This window comes from Cervus canadensis, chromosome 3, assembly GCF_019320065.1.
Source record: "Cervus canadensis isolate Bull #8, Minnesota chromosome 3, ASM1932006v1, whole genome shotgun sequence".
In the NCBI taxonomy this organism is placed as follows: domain Eukaryota; kingdom Metazoa; phylum Chordata; class Mammalia; order Artiodactyla; family Cervidae; genus Cervus; species Cervus canadensis.
Genome location: NC_057388.1, coordinates 9,522,654 through 9,546,554, shown reverse-complemented (window position 1 = coordinate 9,546,554; position 23,901 = coordinate 9,522,654). Strand labels below are relative to the sequence as shown.

General features: G+C 39.3%; 1 protein-coding gene and 1 pseudogene across 7 annotated transcripts in view; one reads left to right on the top strand and one right to left on the bottom strand.

Annotated features, from left to right (window-relative positions):
* Window positions 1-23,901, top strand: part of HEPACAM2 (HEPACAM family member 2) — a 59,725-nt gene that overhangs the window by 13,495 nt on the left and 22,329 nt on the right. For all 7 annotated transcript variants that reach the window (XR_006268446.1, XR_006268445.1, XM_043462595.1 and 4 more), the window contains exon 4: window positions 15,716-16,012. Coding sequence is in view for 5 of the 7 variants with exons in the window: in XM_043462595.1 (XP_043318530.1) it covers window positions 15,716-16,012 (297 nt within the window). In the remaining 2 variants the exon portion in view is untranslated. The remainder of the gene's footprint in view (window positions 1-15,715; window positions 16,013-23,901) is intronic.
* LOC122438899 lies at window positions 9,624-11,572 on the bottom strand (annotated as a pseudogene).

Sequence of the window (23,901 nt, the reverse complement as noted above, 5' to 3'; positions counted from 1 at the left end):
AGGACAGGCGCAAGGAGAAGTTCCTGGAGACCTTGAAAAGTAAAATTCCATAAAGCAGGGGCCTCTGGTGGGAAGAAACAGCCAGAATGAGGAAAGAAACAAGGGGAACAAACACCTCAGCCTCATTCTCCTCCCTCATTCTAATCTTCTGCCAGGAATCCCCCGTAAGGGAACGGGAACGCTGCACAGGCTAGGATTGTGGCACGCTGCTTCTTAACACTGGAAGCTATCCGGTATTTTAGCAGAAGTGAGATAATGTGACGATGAAGTGTGTGAGACCCTCATAGATACTGCAGGAATGCCTGCAAAGGAGCACAGCGTGGGCACAGAACTCGGGAACGGAAGGCCCGGGTTCAAATCCTGCTTCTGCCGCCTTAGCTCTCTTGTGCCTTAGTTTCCTCATCTACAGCATGGTGATAATGATAGCAGCTACTTCCTAGGTACTGTTACTATTTGGATTAAATCTGTTACTGTACATAACTTGCTTAGAACAGTGACTCAGTGTGAGTTGCTCAGTCATGTCCAACTCTTTGCTACCCTTTGGACTGTAGCCCATCAGGTGGCTCTGTCCAGGGAATTCTCCAGGCAAGAATACTGGAGTTGGTTGCCATTTCCTTCTCCAGGGGGTCTCCCCCACCCAGGGATCGAACCCGGGTCTCCTGCATTGCAGGCAGATTCTTTACCATCTGAGTCACTAAGAAAGCCCCACAGTGACAGGGCCATAGTAAATAATATATAGCTGTTGGCTACTATTATTACTACAATATTATGTGTCTTTGGGAATTCAGAGAAGGAAAACATTACTTCTAGCTGGAGAGAAGGCTTGTTGTAGGAAGTAACATTTGAGATGGACCTCGAACGATGGATGTGAAGGGGACAAGGGGAAATGTCTGGAAAAACATTTCAGGCACTAGGGATAGTAGGCACAGACGCTAAGCAGAGATCAGAGTATTTGGCACGTGGTCCAGTTTGACTGGAGCATAAGATGCAGCAAGGAATAGATACAGCTTCCCCACGCCCCTCTGTCAGAAAATGGAATGTTCCTTTGAAACCTTGTATGAATCAAAATAGTGCAAAGTAAACAAGCATTACCTTATGACCTGTCTTGCTAAGGGATGCGAAAAGTGAGTCAAAATAAAACACAGGTGCCCACAAAGTTCAGAGCTACGGAGGCTTGATGCTGAGATGCTGAGTGTAGTTCCCTGGGAAGGAGCTTGGGGGCACCACTTTTGCTGCTGGGGAGCCCACTGCCTCTAAAACAGTTCCTGGAAAACAAACTCCGAATGCTATTTTTCACTTTTCATCTTTTTTTCGAGAAAGCAAAAGTCCTCTCCAGACTTCTCTCAGTCAGCTAAAACAGGTATTAATGCAGGTCTTTCATAAAAGCTAAGTGGCATAAGCAGAGCTTTGAAAAGCAGCATCAGATTGTAGGGAGCTTTGAACAGCAGGCATCACTTGGTAAACAATTAGGAAAATTATTTTTTAAGAAAGCTCCAATTTTTTAGAAGACTGCAGAATATTTTATAAATAAATACACAAACATATTCTAGGGTAGATCAAGAAATGTTTGTCTAGAGAGCATGTTTTCAAGCTAGGTCACGAATGTCATACAATTATAGAAAGAATATATGTAGGAAAGGAAAAAAGGGAGGTAGGATGTATTTTATTAACTTATTGTACAGAGAAAAAAGTCACCAAATTTGAGCTACATGCAGTAATTAAACACATCTAAGAGCAACTTAAAAGCATTTTTTCCAAAAAAATATTGTTCACACAGAAATAGAAAAAACTTCATACATTGTATAATTCAGCATTAGGGTAGGGGAATCCAAAGAGGATTATCTGCTAGTCCAACCTAGTTCAGAATTCAGTGTCTCAAAGATGAACCAGTCTCTTCATGCAGAAAGAGGAGAAATTATCAATGTATTAAAGAACATAAAGGAAGAAGGAAATTATAGTTTTTCACCAAAAAAATACCAAAATACCACTCTTCAAGAAAATTATATAAGATTTATTGCAATCACTAGTTATATTGTATTTAACAATGACATTGTTTTTATAGCTAAACTTTTAGCTATATTTTATAGTAGTTTTTTTTTTTTCTTTTTTTTTTTTAATTTTTATTTTTATTTATTTATTTATTTTTTCCAGTGGGTTTTGTCATACATTGATATGGATCAGCCATGGATTTACATGTATTCCCAATCCCGATCCCCCCTCCCACCTCCCTCTCCACCCGATTCCTCTGGGTCTTCCCAGTGCACCAGGCCCGAGCACTTGTCTCATGCATCCCACCTGGGCTGGTGATCTGTTTCACCATAGATAGTATACATGCTGTTCTTTTGAAATATCCCACCCTCACATTCTCCCACAAAGTTCAAAAGTCTGTTCTGTATTTCTGTGTCTCTTTTTCTGTTTTGCATATAGGGTTATCGTTATCACCTTTCTAAATTCCATATATATGTGTTAGTATGCTGTAATGTTCTTTATCTTTCTGGCTTACTTCACTCTGTATAATGGGCTCCAGCTTCATCCATCTCATTCGGACTGGTTCAAATGAATTCTTTTTAATGGCTGAGTAATATTCCATGGTGTATATGTACCACAGCTTCTTTTATCCATTCATCTGCTGATGGGCATCTAGGTTGCTTCCATGTCCTGGCTATTATAAACAGTGCTGCGATAAACATTGGGGTGCACATGTCTCTTTCAGATCTGGTTTCCTCAGTGTGTATGCCCAGAAGTGGGACTACTATTTTATAGTAGTTTTATGTAACGTTATATTCAGATAACTGTGAAAATATTCTGTGTGCCTTAAAACACAGAGAAATGGATTTACAAAGTATAAATTGTGACTATCTGCACGACTAGCATTGAATTAGAGTGAAAAATTTAGATTTGGCACTATCTGTTAGTACATGTAGTCATATTCTTGACTGAATAAGGTTATTTTGACATAAATTTAAACTTCCATTCAACTCCAGGGAGCACAGACCTAAGCATTCAAGTTACCTGAACACAGTGAAAGAAAATGGGAGCAGACAAATAAAATCAAATCTAGTGCTATCTTAGAGACTCCTTACATTATTTAGGATGTTCTTTATTGTTTGGTCTAAACAATTTACATTCACATAGAAAAGGTACAAAATGGAAAACAAGATATTAAACCAACCAGGCATCATCAACTAAAAATTAATTCAGAGAAACAATCACTCAGTGTAGTAAGAGACAGCAGAAAATTATGGCGGAACATTCTTTGTCCACTGATGAAAACTTGATCATATTTTGCTTCAATACAGACTCCAATAAGTGCTATGTCCTTTGGAGAGTATAGCATTTAGCACAGTGTTATGAGTCTAAGCTGTCATTCAAACTGCCTGCGTTAAAGCTTTGGTTCTGCCATTATTACTCTGTGTCAGCTTCCTCATCTCCTTATCAACACTGTCCCAGTGTAAGGCTAAACCCTATCTCTAGAGGAATGGGGAGGATTATGTGAGATTTTATGTGTAAAGAAGGCAGTGAGTGGCACATAGGAAAAACTCAATAATATTAGCTGTTTGGCTTTTCCTCTTTTTTTTCTTTTTCCTTGGAGCCCAAACTATGCTAACATAATTGGCAACATGACATCAAGAAATTATGGAAAACCTGTGCAATTTGGAAGATACCTGCAAAGAGAATACTGAAAGAATACTTTGAAAAGAACTTTCTTCCCCAGAAGTTACCGTTTTTTAACATATTTCATTTTTCTACATGAAAATATTTCCTTTACAGCAATCCTTTTTATCTTGCCATCTATTTACCTATGTCTGAACTTTAGCCATAAATTTAAATGAAAAATTCCTGGGGAAAATTTCATAAGCAACTACAGATACATGAAAATGTCATTTGCATGATCTTGAAATACACTTTTGTTTTGCTATATAGTTTACTTTAATCTGACAAAGTAAAAATATTGAATAAGATCTTTCTTTCAACATGTGCATGTTCATGCCCTAATTATCACAGAAAATGGTGTGTAAAGTATTTAAATGGAGGGAAAACCATAATCACACCGATAAAGGCTTTAAACTCCTAAATTTCATTTCCTTTCCTGTGTTATTTGAAAGAATTAGAATATCCCCATGTGAATAAGTTCAGATTTTATAGAACATATCTCTTATTTATAGACTGAACTTTCTTCCTTACATTCTTTTTAGACATTCTCTTTAATCTTTGTAAACTTCACAGAGAAATGCCTGTCTTCAGTAAAGACTAATGGCAGGTAGTTGAAAGAACATTTAGAAAATTTTGCCATGTGAGTTCCATTTATACATTGTAAGGATGAATTACCTAGATGATTTAAGAAAGATTTTTTTTTTACTCTTACTATGTAGTAATTGTGAATAGTGTTAACATCTTCTTGATTATTTTTGCATTTGAATGCAAAAACTTTCACTGGGTCAACATCTCATCTTCTCGACCTTCACTTATTCACTCATTCATTCATTTATTCACTCATTCACTCATGGTTTGATTTGATTCAAAAAATCAAACATCATGGTCTTCTTTGTGCTAAGAAATTTACTACTGATCATATACCCCTTCATCATTCACAGCCTTGTCATGGCAAAGGGGCATGTATAACTCACTGAACCTATGAGCCATGCCGTGCAGGGCCACCCAAGATGGATGGATCATAGTAAAGAGTTTTGACAAAATGTGGTCAAATGGAGGAGGAAATGGGAAACCATTCACCTATTCTTGTTGGGAGAACCCTATGAACAATATGAAAAGGCAAAAAGATATGACCCTGGGAATGAGCTCCCCAGGTTGGAAGGTGTCCAGTATGCTATTAGGGAAAGAGTAGAAGGCAATTATTAATAACTCCAGAGAAAATGAAGCAGCTGGGCCAAAGCAGAAACAACGCTCAGTTGTGGATGTGTCTGGTGGTGAAAGTAGAGTCTGATGCTATAAAGAGCAATATTGCATAGGAACTGGAATGGTAGGCCCATGAATCAAGGTAAATTTGATGTGGTCAAGTTGGAGATGGCAGGACTGAACACAGACATCTTAGGAATCAGTGAACTAAAATGGACAGGAATGAGTGAATTTAACTCAGATCACCATTATATCTACTACTGTGGGCAAGAATCCCTTAGAAGCAATGGAGTAGCCTTCATAGTCATCAAAAGAGTCCAAAATGCAGTACTTGGGTACAATCTCAAAAATGACACAATGACCTCGGTTTGTTCCCAAGGCAAACCATTCAACATCACAGTAATCCAAGTCATCCAAAGTAATCCAAGTAATCCAGTGCTCCAACCTCTGATGCTAAAGAAGCTGGAGTTTAATGGTTCTGTGAAGACCTACAACATCTAGAACTAGCACCAAAAAAAGATGTCCTTTTCATCATAGGGGATAGCAGTGCAAAAGTAGGAAGTCAAGAGATACCTGAGGTAATAGACAAGTTTGACCTTGGAGTACAAAATGAAGCAGGACAAAGGCTAAGAAGAATTTTGCCAAGAGAACACACTAGTTGTAGCAAACACCCTCTTCCAACAACACAAGACATGGCTCTATCTGTGGACATCACTAGATGGTCAATACTGAAATCAGATTAATTATATTCTTTGCAGCCAAAGATGGAGAAGCTCTATACAGTCAGCAAAAACAAGACCGGGAACTGACTGTGGCTCAGATTTGAGCTCCTTATTGCAAAATTGAGGCTTAAATTGAAGAAAGTAGGGAAAACCAATAGGCCATTCAAGTATGACCTGTATCAAATCCCTTATTATTATACACTGGAGGTGACTAATAGATTCAAGGGGTTAGGTCTGATAGACAGAGTGCTGAAGAACTATGGATGGAGGTTCATAACATTATACAGGAGGCAGTGACCAAAACCATCCCAAAGAAAAGAAATGCAAGAACGCAAAGTGGTTGTCTGAAGCTTTACAAATAGCTGAGGAAAGAAGAAAAACAAAAGGCCAGGAAGAAAGGGAAAGATATACCCAACTGAATGCAGCGTTCCAGAGAATAGCAAGGAGAGATAAGAAGACCTTCTTAAATGAAAAATGCAAAGAAATAGTAAAATGGGAAAGACTAGAGATCTCTTCAAGAAAACTAGAGGTACCAAGGGAACATATCATGCAAAGTTGGGCACAATAAAGGACAGAAATGTTAAGAACCTAACAGAAGCAGAAGAGATTAAGAAGAGGTGGCGAAAATACACAGAACCGTACAAAAAAGGTCTTAATGACCCCGATAACCACTATGATGTGGTCACTCACCTAGATCCAGACATCCTGGAGTGTGAAGTAGACCTTAAGCAGCAGTACTACAAACAAAGTTAATTGAGGTAATGGAATTCCAGCTGAGTTGTTTAAAATTCTAAAAGATGATGCTGTTAAAGTTCTGCGTGCAGTATGTCAGCAAATTTGAAAAATTCAGCAGTAGCCAGCGGACTAGAAAAGGTGAGTTTTCATTCCAATTCCAAAGAAGTGAAGTGCCAAAGATTGTTCAAACTACTATAAAACTGCATTTATGTCACAGGCTAGCCAATTTATGCTCAAAAGCCTTCAGGCTAGGCTTCAGCAGTACATGAACTGAGAACTTCCAGATGTATGAGCTGGTTTTAGAAAAGGCAGAGGAACCAGAGACCAAATTGCCAATGTTCACTTAATCACAGAGAAAGCAAGGGAATTCCTGAAAAACACCTACTTCTGCTTCATTGACTACACTAAAGCCTTTGAGTGTGTGAATCACAACAAACTGTGGAAAATTCTTAAAGAGATGGGAATACCAGACCACCTTACCTGTCTCCTGTGAAACCTGTATGTGGGTCAAGAAAAAACAATTAGAACTGGACATGTAACAACAGACTGGTTCAAAATTGGGAAAGGAACACATCAAGGCTGTATATTGTCACCCTGCTCATTTAACTTCTATGCAGTATACATCATGCAAAATGCCAGACTGGATGAATCTCAAGCTGGAATCAAGATTGCTGGGAGAAATATCAACAACCTCAGATATGCAGATTATACCACTCAAATGGCAGAAAGTGAAGAGGTACTAAAGAGCCTCTTGATTAGGGTGAAAGCAGAAAGTGAAAAAACTGGCTTGAAAGTCAACATTAAAAAAACTAAGATAGTGGCATCTGGTCCCATCACGTCATGGCAAATAGAAGAGGAAAAAGTGGAAGCAGTGACAAATTTTTTTTTTCTTGTGCTGCAACATTACTTTGGACGGTGATTGCAGCCATAAAATCCAAAGACGCTTGCTTCTTGGAAGGAAAACTATGACAAACCTAGACAACACACTAAAAGGCAGAGTCATCACTTTGCCAACAAAGGTCCATGTAGTCAAAGCTATGGTTTTATTAGTAGTCATGTATTGATGTGAGAGGTGGACCATAAAGAAGACTGAGCACTGAAGAGCTGATGCTTTCAAATTGTGGTCCTGGAGAAGACTCTGGAGAGTCTCTTGGATGGCAAGGAGATCAAACCAGTCAATCCTAAAGGAAATTAACCCTGAATATTCATTGGAAGGACTGATGCTGGAGGTGAAGTTCCAATACTGTGGCCACCTGACTCTAAGATCCAACTCATTGGAAAAGACCTTGTTGCTTGGAAAGATTGAAGGCAAAAGGAGAAGGGGGCAGCAGACAATGAGATGGTTGGATAGCATCACCGATTCAGTGGATGTGAATGTGAGCAAACTCTGGGAGATAGTGGAGGACAGAGGAGACTGGCATGCTGCAGTCAGACTTAGTGACTGAAAAACAACAACCCATCATATAACATATAGAAACACAACACATGTTCATTATTTTTTCCATAAAATCACTTCATTAGCCATATTTTCTTGTTTCTTTTTGTTTTCTTTTTGGTTTGGGTCTTTAAGAATTAAATAAAATATGTAGGCTGAAGATCTGTCGTTTATCTTACTGGTATGGCATCAACATGCTTATAATCTTTATCATTTAATGGAAACCGCTGTCACTGTCCCTCCTTCACCTATTACAGCCATCACAACATCATCCTCTTCGGAAAGGCTCACCTGCCCCCATCTTGTCTCAGCCCTCAGCATCCCTCAGAGGTTTGCTGTGTGCCTGCAGCACTCCATGCCCATCTCTCCCCAGGACGCACTTTCCGCGAGCGTCTCCCACTCGCAAGCATCTCAGGAAAAAGTAGGAGCTCTGTGGCATTCACCTCTGAATCCCTAAGGCAATACCTGACACAGATTAAAAACTCAACAGAGGCCAAAGATTGTTCAAACGACCATACATCTGCGCTTATTTCACAGGCTAGCCAGGTTATGCACAAAATCCTTCAGGCTAGGCTTCAACAGTATGTGAACCGTGAACTTCCAGATGTTCAAGCTGGATTTAGAAAAGGCAGAGGAACCGGAGGTCAAATTGCCAACATCCACTGGATCATCAAAGAAGTGAGAGAGTTCCAGAAAAACATCTGTTTCTGCTTTATTGACTATGCCACAGCTTTTGACTGTGTGGATCACAAGAAACTCTGGAAAATTCTTCAAGAGATGGGAATACCAGACCACCTGACCTGCCTCCTGAGAAATCTGTATGCAGGTCAAGAAGCAACAGTTAGAACTGGACATGGAACAAGAGTGGTTCCAAATAGGGAAAGGAGTACATGAAGGCTGTATATCATCACCCTGCTTATTTAACTTACATGCAGAGTACATCATGCAAAATGCTGGGCTGGATGAAGCACAAGCTGGAATCAAGATTGCCTGGAGAAATATCAATAACCTCACATATGCAGATGACACCACCCTTATGGCAGAAAATGAAGAAGAACTAAAGAGCCTCTTGATGACAGTGAAAGAGGAGAGTGAATAAGTTGGCTTAAAACTCAACATTCAGAAAATTAAGATCATGGCATCCAGTTCCATCAGTTCATGGCAAATAGATGGGGAAACAGTGGAAACAGTGAGAGACTTTATTTTTGTGGGCTCCAAAATCACTGCAGATGGTGACTGCAGCCATGAAATTAAAAGACACTTGCTCCTTTGAAGAAATGTTATGACCAACCTAGACAGCACATTAAAAAGCAGAGACATTACTTTGTCAACAAAGATCCATCAAGTCAAAGCTACAGTTTTTCCAGTTGTCATGTATGGATGTGAGAGATGGACTATAAAAAAAGCTGAGCACCAAAGAATTGATGCTTTTGAACTGTAATGTTGGAGAAGACTCTTGAGTGTCCCCTGGACTGCAAGGAGATCCAACCAGTCCATCCTAAAGGAAATCAGTCCTGAATATTCATTGGAAGGACTGATGCTGAAGCTGAAACTCCAGTACTTTGGTCATCTGATGCGAAGAACTGACTTGTTGGAAAAGACCCTGATGCTGGGAAAGATTGAAGGTGGGAGGAGAAGGGGACAACAGAGGATGAGATGGTTGGATGGCATCACCAACTCGATGGACATGAGTTTGAGCAAGCTTGGGGAGTTTGTGATGGACAGTGAGGGCTGGTGTGCTGCAGTCCATAGAGTCACAAAGAGTCGGACATGACTGAGTGACTGAACTGAACAGTATCTTAAGATAAACTGCTTTTGAATGGGAGCTTTCTTTCCAGTACTTTGAGGTCTACAAGACATATCTAGAAAATTTACTACTGTGGAAAAAGAAAACTGCTTAAATTGAATGGGGGGCAGGGGAGGGCCTGTGGTTTTCTTTTTGGATAATTGTTGTAACACTGTCCTTCAGGCAGCTGAGGGAGTTTCATATTTTCTTTAGACATCATTAGGCTCTGAAGTTTTTGCAGGATCACTTTGATGCTATATGAATTCTGCCATTTGCAAACTGATATGGCTCTTGGGTCTACCACACCATTAGAACTGTTAACTCCATTCATATTAATTTTTGTTACAAATCTTACAAAGAGGGGTGCTTCTGGATATTTAGATACACATTCTATTTTAAGGTTGTATATTCGGTTTTCATAAATTGTTCTTGGAGGCCCAATTATCATCCCTGTCCATCTTGTGTCATGTTTTCGTCATCTTACAGACCCCAGCTAACTGTGCCATCTCCTACTCCTTTCTGGCCTTCTTCGAGTTCTTCCGAACAGTCAGAAATTGCAAGGGACTTTTACTCATGCAAAAAACTGCTGTAAGTTGTTGTACCTCAAGCTTGCTGCTTACAAAACTATCTGTGTTGACGAGCACAACCAGAAGGAAGAGGCACGTGGTTCATTACCAGTAGAGTGACGTCTAAACCAGGGCTAGGTGACGAAACCTAGAACCAGCACAAGATGTTCACACAGTGAGACACACGGGAATGAGACCAGCTAAGAGACCACAGGTTCTCATCTGCCAGCTCCAGCTCTTTCTGGGGAACACTCTTGAATGCAACGGAAGACCATAACCTCCACCGTCCACGTGGTAAAATGTTCATAAGAGGACTGTGTGTATGAGGCTGCTCCAACATATGCGGATTTAAAATGTAACGGGCTTACTCTTCTGGCACTCCATTTTTGGTGAACTGTCAGGGTAGCCTGTGGGATGCTGGATCCGAGGAAAGACCTGGCTGCCAAGGGCTACTCTTTGAGGCCCTGCAATCCTGGCCAAAGCAGGAGGAAATAACCTGTCATAACATGAGCATCCTGAGGATTCTGTGGGTTTTTCACAGTTCTACCCTCTAGGATCTATGCAGAAATCACACAACGGACCCCTTAACCAGTGGGGCATCCTCTCAGTGACCCCTCAGGATCCTGTTTCTTTCTCTCATTCTTCTTCAGGGGCTTCTCTGAAGTCAGGGCCAAATGGACATCCCCAAGGCTCCTCCCCCCGCTCAGACACCCATCATCCAACAAAGGACTTCCATCTATTTGGGAGTGCCTCCTCATCCTCTAGGGGACCCCTCGATGTCATCTAAAGAGCCACCAGCCCCCGACTCCTCCAGAGTGGCTCCCGTCTCACACCTTGCCTGCTCCGGCCATTTTGCAGCACTACACAGCTGGGCCCTTCATCTCAACAGGGCCCTCACACTGCCCTCCATTTGCTTTTGTTTGTTTTTTCTGACCTTTAGCAAAGTTCCTCAGTAATGTAGTAAATGTGATATTTCAATATTCCCCCATAGAGGCCCACATCATAATTTAGAATTTCAGCATGAATCACCTCTTCTGTTTTCTTGAGGTGCTGTTTCTATGACAATTTCCATCACAAAAACAGGAATTGCTTTCTTTTTTTTCTGGTTTCTTTTTTTTTCATTTATTTTTATTAGTTGGAGGCTTGAATTGCTTTTTATTTTGGCAGAAAAAAAAGCATAACAAAGTCAAGAGTGACAGTGTATTGTTGAGGTTATGATGTAATAACCTGGTGTTGGCCTTGGTGGAATACAGTGTCAAGCCAGTAATGCAGGCAGGTATCTACTTGCAGTTCACGAAATGTGTATGTCCATCTGTGTTGTAAATTATAACCCAGTAACCACTGCATTTTGTGTACAACATATGGCACTGCTCATGAGGAAGTGCTCTAAGTGATAAATATGAAAGAAAAAAGGGTCATTCACAGTAAATACTTACCATCTGCTCCCAAACAGGATGGCAAGCAACATCATGATGGAAATTTAGGTTCTGTTCCCACCCAGCCATAAATTGTTAAACAGAACAGATGATATATGATTTTACAAGTCGCTTAGTAAACACCCATTCCTGAGGCAAAGGTTTCATTTCTATTGGGAGTTCTCTGCCAAGGGCAAGAAACTGAACCACAGTCAAAATAGAGCTATCCATCTGTTTTCATCTTCAATGTCAGAGGCCATACTGGTTGAATCACTCCAAATATCCTCAGTTGGATTGCTCATGCCATGAATAATATGCTAGGCTGCATTTCAAAGTAAGCGATGGTCAGCTTGACGTGGTAATGAAGAAGGAAATAGCATCATCGTGTAGTCAGAAGAAAGTAGATTGTAAGCAGTATGTAGAAAGTGATAGATAAACAGATCAGTCCATCTGTGTGCGTGAGAGAGAGAGATGATGGGTAAAGAAAGAAGACAGGCCTTTCCTGCCTAAGAATCCGTCTGCCAATGCAGGGGACACAGGTTTGATCCCTGGTCCAGGAAGATCCCACATGCCACGGAGCAGGTAAGCCCGTGTGCCACAACTGCTGAATCCCACTCACCTTGATTCCGAGCTCTGGAACAAGAGAAGCCACAAAGATGAGAAGCCTGTGCACTGCAACTAGAGAGTGGCTCCCATTCACCACAGCTAAAGAAAGCCCATATGCAGCAGCAGAGACCCACTGGGGCCAAAAAGAATAAATACATAAACATTTTTTTTAAAAAAAAAGAAAAAGACTTAAAGATCATACACTGAAATATGGATGTTCGTCCTCTGAGATGAAAACAAATGAGTTTTCATCTTCATGCCTCTCTAGAATTTTAGGATTTTCTGCAGTGAAATGTATTTCTTATAAAATCAGGTAAAATATGCTGAATTTTCATGAATCATATCAGAAGCAAGGAACTTAAATTCATCAAAGTATTAGGTTCCAAGAACTGAAAGAGGTGCTTGTGTGGGGACCAAGGAAGTTTGAGATAGTTAATGCTAACTCTGAAGAGACAGATATAACAGATAATTAAGACAGAAGAGAAAAGATTGTGCTAATCATGAAATCCAATAAATGAGGAAGTAGCAAAATCAAAATAAAAATGAGTATAGGGTAGATGAATAAGGACAATCAGATTCCTTTCTTTAGAAACATGTTTTATTTGAAACTAGAGTGATTATTAAATTAGATAATCAACCTTATTCACCTACCTTCACTTTAAATTACTGTGGGCTTTCTCTGCAAATCAAACCCATTCTCCAAAATGGAAGAATTACTGCTTTTAAGAATACACCATTATATTGTGAGAAAGTGAAAGTATTACTTGTTCAGTCATGTCTGACTCTTTGCAACCCCATGAACTGTAACCCGCCAGGCTCCTTTGTCCATGGAATTCTCCAGGCAAGAATACTGGAGTGGGTTGCCATTCCCTTCTGCAGGGGATCTTCCTGATCCCAGGATTGAGCTCAGGTCTCCTGCATTGCAGGTGGACTCTTTGCTACATGAACCACAGGGGAAGCAGTCCTAAAGTGATTCCAAATGGAAAGTTCCCAAAGAAGTTTTGAGTAATGTCAGCAAACTTTGAAAGCAATATTTATCATCATTATGTGTGTTTTCAAACAATTTATTTTATATTCTATAAACCCTGAAAACAAGTAGAAAGACAGAAACTTGTACTGAGTGACCACACTTCTCTTTTTCAAGCCTGCCTTGCTCTGCTCTCTGAAATGCACTCAGGCTTCAGTCTTTGTGACACAGGGGGGTCTTCTGTTATTCCAAACCTCTGTTGATTCCTCCCACTGGTTTCCTATGGTGTGAACCATAACCAGTGTCCACCAGACAGTGACCTTTGCTTCCCTAATATTCTATCAGTGCTATCAACTTGAGGGGATATCAACTCCTTGAGTACTATCAACTCCTGCTGCTGCACTGGAGCTGAGAGAATAGCAACAGCACCTCAGGTCTCCTCACAGTGCCTAGAACAGTATTATGCGTGCAGTTGCATCTCAGTATTGATTTTGGTTGAATAAATGAAAACAACTTTTCATCCCCATTACACAACTAACTATTAAGTGGTTTTGCAACACACAATTCTAAAACAGAGATTTTCCCCTGAGGCTCTATCACAGCATGAAATGAGAAAACAGTATGGGAGTTCTAGTACAGGCCCAGGAAAGGAGCATTCATTTCTCTGCACTTGAATCCTCCATCTCCAGTTCCTGATTACTTTGAATTTGAAGGTACCTCTATGTTTGCTTTCTAAAAGCAGGATCATCTCATGTATATATATTAATATAAATCTATAGGTTTCTTTCGGATGCCTCTGTGTCTTCAGGAAGCGAATATGTGTAAAGTGTATGCCTTTAGCTAAATATAATTTATGGCTATGCACCTTCAGTTTCTGTTGTATCTTAGGAAAGTTGTCTCCCCAGTGGTAGGTTGGTCAGAAAATGTTGACATAATGGAGAACCACTCTGGGAATTGGCAAATTTGAGGTTGACTTGCCAGTATCCAAAATAACAAGCCTGGCATGAATCATGGCATTTCAAAGATAGCAAAATTGGCAGCCAGTCATCCAGTCAATCTTTTTATAGCAAAGGGGAGGAAAGTGAGACCCCAAAAGCTTAAGTGACTTTTGAAGAACATTTTGCTAATCATTGAAAAAGTCAGAATTTAACCTATATATCCTACTCTCTAATCATCACATTGTATTATTCCACACAATGAGAGATGAACAGGTGTTACTTTTTTTTTAAATCATCACATTTGAGATTAGGTTATTTCTGAGCAAACCATCAATAGCCTTATCCCGTTTATAAATTCCTTGAAAGTAGGAACTGTGTCTTATACATTTTTTATCACTCACATATTAAATATATTATGGAGCACTTAGTATCTCTCAAACAACTATTTTTTGAATGACTACTTGAGTACAGAATTAATATGTAATTGGACAATAATTTATTGTACAACAAATAATACAATTAGAAAAACAGACACAGTTTTGAAAAAGAAAGTTACACAACTTGGCAGTTTTTTGGAGAGGTAGTATGAATAATTAAATACATGTATTTTAGAACCCTAGGTCTGCTATTTAGTAGCTTTGTGACCATGGGGAAATTAATTTTTTAAATATCTCTTCCTTCACCTTATAATGGGAAAAACAATTACCTCATATGATTGCTTTAAAGATTAAATGTGGTTGTCTGCATAAGTACTTAAAGTGCCTTCAGATGGCAAATAGCCAACAAATACTGATTATGATCAGCTAAAATATGAGCACAGTAATACCTAAACCTTAAAGTTTTTAGAATATAAGTCAGGATATAACTGAATGAGAAAAACCTGTATAGCTGGGGAATATTTTTTTTTTAATCTCTTCTTATTTGTTCTCTGAAGAAACAATGGAAAATGTGTCTTTATCTGCAGACAATCTGGTGCCATAGAAATAGCAACCTGCTCCAGGAATATTGCTATGTAAGGAAAAAACACCATGGGATATCCATGATTAAGTAGTTTATTGATAGTAGTGAAGATGTATTTTTTCCAAATGGAATCTAAACTTAGCTTGTGGGGAGGGATTTTTAAATTTTTTTTAACTCTTAAAATGTCATGAAAATATGGAACACTCCTATACTTTTTTGCATAAATTTGTGCTCCATGTAAAACTATATAACTTTTAAATATTTGCATCAACTGTCCCAACACTTAGAAGAAAAACAGATAATCCTCAAAAAAAGTTGTCAAAGAGAAAGTAGAAGCCATAACTTATTTTAAAATTACTTTTAAGTACAGTTGCAGTTTCAGAAAGATGGAATTTATCTAACAAGCTTATAGATTTATCTAAACATGACTCAAAAGCTTAGCACCACAATTATTATAACAGTGTCTGTAAAATTATATCCTAAGTTTTAAGGCTTTCACTGTTTCAGACAAGTTCAATTGCATCTCAAATGACTTCCTTTTCCATGGATATCAGAATAAAACACTTTTAGGTCCTTATTGTTTACTGGGAGTCTAAATGAGGACCTAATTGCCCAAGTTTAACATGAAGACTTTCATGAAAATAAAACGGTGCTAAACTCTCCGAAGCTCAATAACTTTATTGTGATTATTTATGTCACCCCTTTATTTCTCTTTTCAATTAATGTAGATGGACCTTATGGACTTCAAGTTAATTCTGATAGAGGACTAAAAGTAGGGGAAGTGTTCACTGTGGATATTGGAGAAGCCATCTTGTTTGATTGTTCTGCTGATTCTTATCCTCCCAACACCTACTCCTGGATCCAGAAGACAAACAATGCCACATATGTCATTAAGCATGGGCCTCGCTTGGAAGTTGCATCCGAGAAAATAGCCCAGAAGACAACCGACTATGTGTGCTGTGCTTACAACAACATAACTGGAAGGCGAGATGAAACTCACTTCACCATCATCATCACTTCTGTAGGTAAGTGGGACGTAAAAGGCAGGGATCCCGATGAAACCCAAATGCATGTTAGCCTTGCTCTGCTCCTATTTTATATTTGTGTGGAAGAGAATATCATTGTGTGTATCATATATTCTAGGAAACTCTTTTTTGAGTTAACTAAGCCATGGTTTCTAACAGTCAAAGAAAAAAAACCCAAAGAATAGTGGAGAGAGAAATCAGTTGCTACCTCTAAGGGACTATAAAGAAAAAGAGAATTCAGTACAATCCTTCTAAATGTGCATTCTTGCTTTCCTGATTTTACAAAGGGGAATAAAAGAGAAGCAGATCCCTCCTTTATAGAAGTTTATATATACTGTTGCATTAAGTCAGACGAACACACCTCCATGAATTAGAAATGCGATTTCCCTACCATCTAGCTTCATTCTCACTGTCTTTCATGGGCTTCCCTTCTTCTTTCACCATTTGAAACCTGAAATCTGTGGGATTTGGGATTTAGCAACAGGGGTCTCAGCACCTTGGAAACTACAGAATTTTGTAAACTTGTGAAATTTGGCATTTTTAGAAGTCATCTAATTTTTAGAAAGGTCATAAATCCAAAGAGTTAAGAATCATTGCCTAAAATACTTCTGTCCACCAAATTCCCAACTTTCTGAGCCTACTCTTCTCTCTACTGTATGATTTCATTCACTCCCGCAGTTTCATGTGACACTGGTACATCCCAAATTTGTAAGGCTCTAAAACTGTATACACAATTACCTTCTAAATGTCTCCACTTTTGACGTGTCAGAGGCAGCATACAGGTCCAATATATCAAAAGTGGGACATCTTCTTTTCCCTCCAATTGCTATTCTTTCTGTTTCCCTATTTAAATGAATGGTCCTAGTAGCTGCCAACCTTAGCCAGAAAGCTAATTGCCATCCCAGACTCCTTTCTCTTGCTTATTGCCTGACCAGCATCCAATCAAATTTGTCCATTTTCCTTTCTTCCTACCTCTCAAGTCCATTCTCCTCTCTCCTCTTTCCTCCTTCTTTCTTTTCTTCTTCTCCTTTCCCTTCCCCTTCTCCTCCTCGTCCTCCGAAATTATCTCCTCCATTTGTGCCTTCTCTTTCTTTGTCTTTATAGCCCTGGTGCCTAGAATAGGACCCATTACATAGAAAGTCAGTGCATTTTTTTTTTAATAAGTAAAACAAGAATATAATCCTTAGAATTTTCAGTACTTGACCTGTAGGCCACGGGCATCAGAATCACATAGGGATATCTAATAATATATTTTCATTAAGATACCTCAGACCTTTCGGATCAGAACCTGGCAGCTCGTATATGGGATCTGAATATTCAACAAGCACAAGCATGACACCCACTTGTTTATGGTGACTTTTTTCTCCATAGCCTATTAAATTTATTTAAAAACTCATAATGAGCCATTAAGAGTTATAAGACTATTGTAAATATACAGATTGATAAATAAATGGTAGGTGGGATCTTCCCAAGACTCCTTAAAATTGAGGGTATTCATATTTGCAAAAATCATCTACGTCCACTGGAATTTACATACCAGCATGGGAGGATTTGTTTTTACTCATGTGAAGAAAATGCCACACTATCTAGGAGAGTGCCGTCCAGTGGGACTTTTGCTTTGAAGGAAATGTTTGATATCTGCTCTATCCAATATAATACTTCCTAGCCTCATTTGGATTTTTTTTCTTTTTTCCGCTTTCTGTGTTAAATTATGAAAGCAACTTGCAGGAGTCTTGAAAAACGCAGAACAAAGTTACATATAGTTTCTCTATATATTGCAATTATTTTAAAGTAAATAAATTAAGAGTTTTAGTTGGAGTTTCAATATCAAACTCTCAAAAATTAATGGAATGAATAGACAGAAAAGTAGGATACAGTAGACCTGAAAAGCACCATGAACCAACTCAACGTGATTAAGATTTATACAATTTTTACACAACAGCAGTGTGCAAATCCTATTCAAGTTCCCATAGCTCATTTGGCTTTTGAGCACTTAAAATGTGATTATGCCACTGAGGAACTGACGCTTTTATTTTGTCCCTATTAATTTTAATTTAAGTATTTCCAGTGGCTCAGAGAAGGCAATGGCACCCCACTCCAGTACTCTTGCCTGGAAAATCCCACAGTCGGAGGAGCCTGGTGGGCTGCAGTCCCTGGGGTCGCTAAGAGTTGGACATGACTGAGCGACTTCACTTTCACTTTTCACTTCCATGCCTTGGAGAAGGAAATGGCAACCCACTCCAGTGTTCTTGCCTGGAGAATCCCAGGGACGGGGAGCCTGGTGGGCTGCCGTCTGTGGGGTCACACAGAGTCGGACACGACTGAAGCGACTTAGCAGCAGTGGCAGCATTTCTAGTGGCTAACATGTACCTAGTGACTGCCATATTGGACAATGCAGTGCTAGAACTTTTACCCAAATTATGCTTCATTTGGGCAGGAATTAATAACATATTTTCCTTATAGGTCTCAAAAACATATATGTGTTTATGTTAGTCTCTCAGTCATGTCTGACTCTTTGCGACCCCGCAAGCTGTAGCCTGCCAGTTTCCTCTGTCCATGGGATTCTCCAGGCAAGAATACTGGAGTGGGTTGCCATTCCTTTCTCCAGGGGATCTTCTTGACCCAGGGAGTGAACCCAGGTCTCTTGCACTGCAGACAGATTCTTTACCATTTGAGCCACCAGGGTGTTTAGGGTTATATAAATCAGGCAATCAATCTTTCGTTATTTGACACCTGTTATGGGCCAAATACTAGGGTAAATGCCATCTGAAAAAAATAATTCCTGCTAACAAGATGCTTACAACCTGATATGGGTGGGTGGTCGGCATGTAAGTAAACAGCTAGCATAGTTTACTTTCTATTTTACCAAGTTTTTAACATATTTCACCAGCTTTTTACCTCAGTGGTTAACTGAAACATAATTTTTAAAAGCAGCATAATTAAGTATGTAATTTTGTGGCAGTCTGGATGTTGTCTTAGACTTGTTCCTCATACTCATTGCAAGTGAAAACATGTCTATAATATGTAGGTGTGTACTGCACTGAAACCTTCCTTACTCCCTAAACTTTTTCCATTAATATTCAGCCAAGGGATCATAATATCAGAAGCCCCCAATATTTGATTCAGATCTCTTTACCAAAGTCCAAAGACAGCTACAGCCCTAATATCAAATAATTACCTTTTGCAAAATCTAAAAAACCTGTTTGACCTGTACAAAGACCAGACATTTGTTATTACTGTAAATAAGAAGAGCAGGTGCTTATTTTTCAAAGTGATTCAGTGTTGTCAACATTCATGACCTCTTTGTGGTTTGTAGAGCTGTTTTCCAATCCCCAAATGTCCACAGAACTTAAACAGTAGCAAATGGCAAATAAAATGAGTAGTATTAATGTGTTTTAAGTATTTGATTTTTAGAAACTTTCCTAAATCAGTGAATCTCTGCAATGCAAATTAAGGTACAAACAAACCAGGTGTCTCAGTGGTAAAGAGTCCAAATCCACCTCCTAAACAGGAGTTGCAGTTTTGATCTCTGGGTCAGGAAGATCCCCTGGAGAAGGAAATGGCAACCCACTCTAGTAGTCTTGCCTGGGAGATCCCATGGACAGAGGAGCCTGGCAGGCTAGAGTCCATGGGGCCACAAAAGAGTCGGACATGACTTAGGGAATAAACAACAACAACCTACAGTGAAAAAATTGGACATCATTTGTAACTGTCAGTTGAACACTTACTGACCATCCACTCTGATGAGCTACCTATATTATTATCTGTGGAAAATGCAACATAATTTAAAGTGGTAAGATGTCTGCCTTTGAGATATTTTTAAAACCAAGTTACATTTGACATAAGCAGAGTCTAGTTGTAAGAAATAGAACCTCTTTGTAATGAGGCAAAGAAATGTGGCCAATCAAAAAATCTCAGCAATAAGACATGAGAGGCAAAGGAAGGAGTCAAAGATGACTATGTAGTCATAAATTTGGAAAGAAAACAACAAGTGCCAGAAATAATCAAAGGTTTTATTAGCGACTTTTAGTTCAGGAGAGGAAGACTAGAGAATGTGGCTATTAGCTCTATGTTTTCCTGCCTGTTTAAGACTCAACCAGATGGTGCCTCCCCTCTCTTTGGACTGTGATTCACATCTAAGTTATCTCTGTAATCCCACGACCTCTCTGTATCTTAGAAGAGATATCCTAAAGAAAACAGGGGAAATAGGCAAAGTCACACACACAGCTAGTCAGTGATAAAGTAATGTCTGAATTCAAAACCTCTTTTTTTAAACACTGAGTAAACTGCCTCCCTTGACGTTGACTGAGAATATCAATGTCTAAAAAATATGTCACGTATCTACAGGCTATGTCACATGTATGTACAAGATAGTATGTATTTTCTTATCACCTTAACTAACTTTATGCTATAAACAAATAGATACTCTGGTTTATCCAGACATGTGTACTTTCATATGAGTGAGAAATAATGAAATATTTGTAACTAAAGCTAATACCTAGTATGTAACTTTCAAGAAAAGAATAGCAATTAAAGTAATAACTTGGCGTTCATATTTTGGAAGAACAATGATTTTATTACCGTAATTACTTTCTTGAATGCAAGTATCCCTACTTTAAAATTTAACTGGGTCTAAATCACTATTGTGACATGCAATATACATAAAATAAAAATGTTTATAATCAGAATTCAAATGTTCACATTTCATGACAACATTCCAATGTACAAGTTATTAGAGTTCTCAAGGGCCACATGGCCACAGTTTGAGATTTAGCCATAGTAGAAATATTTTTGTATGTGATCCCACGAAATCTCTCATTTTTTAGTATATATTTCTAATTGTACAACTTTTCATAAAAAAGAGAATGGGAAGATGACCCTACTCCTAGGCAGGGAAACGAATTTACTGATTTCTATTAACTACCTAGAAATTTCTCTGGTTAAGATTTCCAGGAGATGTATTTCACTTTAGATCGTGGAGGATAACCACTGGGGTGAGCTACAACCACTGAAGCCTTAGGTGACATCCCATGAGTATCTATCACAGAACAACTGTGTCTGTCAGGTGGGGCTGTGGTAGGGTGTGGAAATAGCATGCCCTCAGTAGGCCATCTTCATTTCCATAAGAACATGAATCAGTGGCCATAATCAGCTTGCAGACTGGGTGGGAGCGATCTCAGGACTCCATTCTGACCTAGAAATAGACACGCTGACTGGTGGCATATGGCTGTCTTGTTTTAGGTGCAGTCTCTCAAACAGCAGGGCTGCGATACCATGGATACCACACCTCTTACCTATATTTGCACTTAATATGTTATTTCATTTTATTTGTTTGCCTAAGGAGGGGGCAAATAGCATTTGCACTAGGGCTTTGCTAAATGAGTCAATCATGTTTAAATAAGGGGGAGAATGGCATGCTATGTGCTAAAGAGTACAAAATTCTCTGAAAGGAGGAAGAGGGGAGCTGCTGCAAGTGTCCAGAACCACATTGTTTTTAATTTTTTGTTTTTAATTGGAGGATAATTGCTTTACAATGCTGTGTTGATTTCTGTCATCAGTTGAGGTCAGTCGCTCAGTTGTGTCTGACCCTTTGTGACCCCATGGACTGCAGCACGCCAGGCTTCCCTGCTGCTGCTGCTGCTGCTGCTAAGTCCCTTCAGTGGTGTCCGACTCTGTGCGACCCCATCCCTGGGATTCTCCAGGCAAGAACACTGGAGTGGGTTGCCATTTCCTTCTCCAATGCGTGAAAGTGAAAAATGAAAGTGAAGTCGCTCAGTCGTGTCCGACTTTTTGTGACCCCATGGATTGCAGCCTACCAGGCTCCTCCTCCATCCATCCATCACCAACTCCTTGAGCTTACTCAAACTCATGTCCATCGAGTCGGTGATGCCACTCAACCATCTCATCCTCTATCATCCCCTTCTCCTCCTGCCTTCAGTCTTTCCCAGCATGAGGGTCTTTTCCAATGAGTCAGTTCTTCTCATCAGGTGGCCAAAGTATTGGAGCTTCAGCTTCAGCATCAGTCCTTCCAATGAATATTCAGGACTGATGTCCTTTAGGATTGACTGGATTTCCTTTAGGATTGTATGATTTCTGTCATACAACTACACAGATCGCTCACCAACATATGTATATATACCCCTCCCTCTTGAGCCTCCCAACCATCACACCCCCATCCCAGCCCTTTAGGTCAGCACAGAGGGCTGGGCTGGGCTCCCTGTTTTATACGGCAGCTTCCCACTAGCTATGCATTTTACACATGGTAGCAGATAGATAGATCCCAGTGCTACTCTCTCAATTCGTCCCACGCTCTCCTTCCCCCACTATGCCCACAAGGCCATTCTCTATGTCTGTATCTCTATTCCTGCCCTGCAAATAGGTCCATCAGTACCATTTTTCTAGATTCCATGTATGAGAAGCAGTGTTGAGAGAATCAGGATGCTCTAGAAGAGAAGGGGGCCTAAACAGGGAAGATCATCAGTTCTGAGAAAAGGATTGCCTTCATTCTTCAGTCTCCAGGGAGAGGATACTTGGCCTTAGCCATGGCCAAGGTTTTGAGCTGACAGGTGCTAGTCACCTCAGGATACTTTCTGACGGAGGGCTAACAGAGGCTAAAGGGAAGAGAGGCCAGAGGGCAATAAGGAAGGAGCCTGAAGAAATAAGGAAGTAATGCTAAAGAGAATGAGTTGGATCCTCTCTAGGACAGAATGTACAAATTCAGTCATTCCAGGAAACACAATAAAAGGGACAAAAATTTAAAAATGAAGGAGAGGGGAGGAGATGTGTCTTATCTCGTGTAAGACATCCAGTCCTTGTTTGTTAAACCTACTACAAGGCATCAGAATCATAGGATCGCCTGGCAGAGTCAGTGTATGCCAGAGTGTAACTTCAGCATTACGAGAAACACTCTGAAATAATAATTATTAGCATGTTTTCAAGCTTAAGGGGAAAAACAGCTGAGACGACATTAAAATGTTTTTCATTGTAAAGTGTATTGTAGATGGTTGACCCAAATAAATTAGCACTAAATTTATTTCTAGGGACTAGGGGATATTGAATTTTAGTGAAGGCAGTCCGGCTATCAAGTAGTGAGAGAGTTGGAGTACATCAAACCTGGTGTTAGAAAAGTTTAGAGGAAAAGTGAATATATTGAGCCTACCTGCCAATTATTAAAACCATTAAAATTTTTGCAATCAGGGAAAAAATGTATTTCTCCAGTCTCCGTTCTAGGACTTACTGACTATGGCATGTATTTTCATTTCTGTGAAACTGCTTCTTTATTTGTACCTATAAATGACACTTTTAATTTCTTTATTATTTTCATTATTACTGATATGACGTACCTATACCAAATAAATGGGAAACAAATGTACATTTGGTTTTATTCACATATAATGCACATAGATTTGATTGTGTATATCTGAAAATTGGCTAAATTTGATTTCAGTAATTGGATCTAAAATGAACAAATAAGAGAATTCACTTGCTAAAAGTGGTGCCCAAGTAATATGCTGTACCTTAAATCATGCCATTTTATTACTGAGCATTTCTTATTAATTTTTTCTGCTATGTTACTTTGCTTTTGTATCACTGCTGGTGTCTCAGACCATTCTGTTTGCCTCTATCTTATTGACAGCCACACCAGAGTATGCGTCCTTCTGAATTTATACTTTAGAAGTAAAATTGAATAGCTTTGTTGAGCTTCTAAAATTGCACCTCTGAAATGGTAGAGAATGTGAAAATCAGTCACATAAAGAATATCATCTGGAGATACTGGATCTGAAGAAGAGAATTCTCAGGGGAGAAGTGAGAGCTTCATCAAACAATCAATGTGGCATCATGCAGGGGCTGATTTATTTGTTGGAGTTCCAGTTGGTAGAACCAAGTAG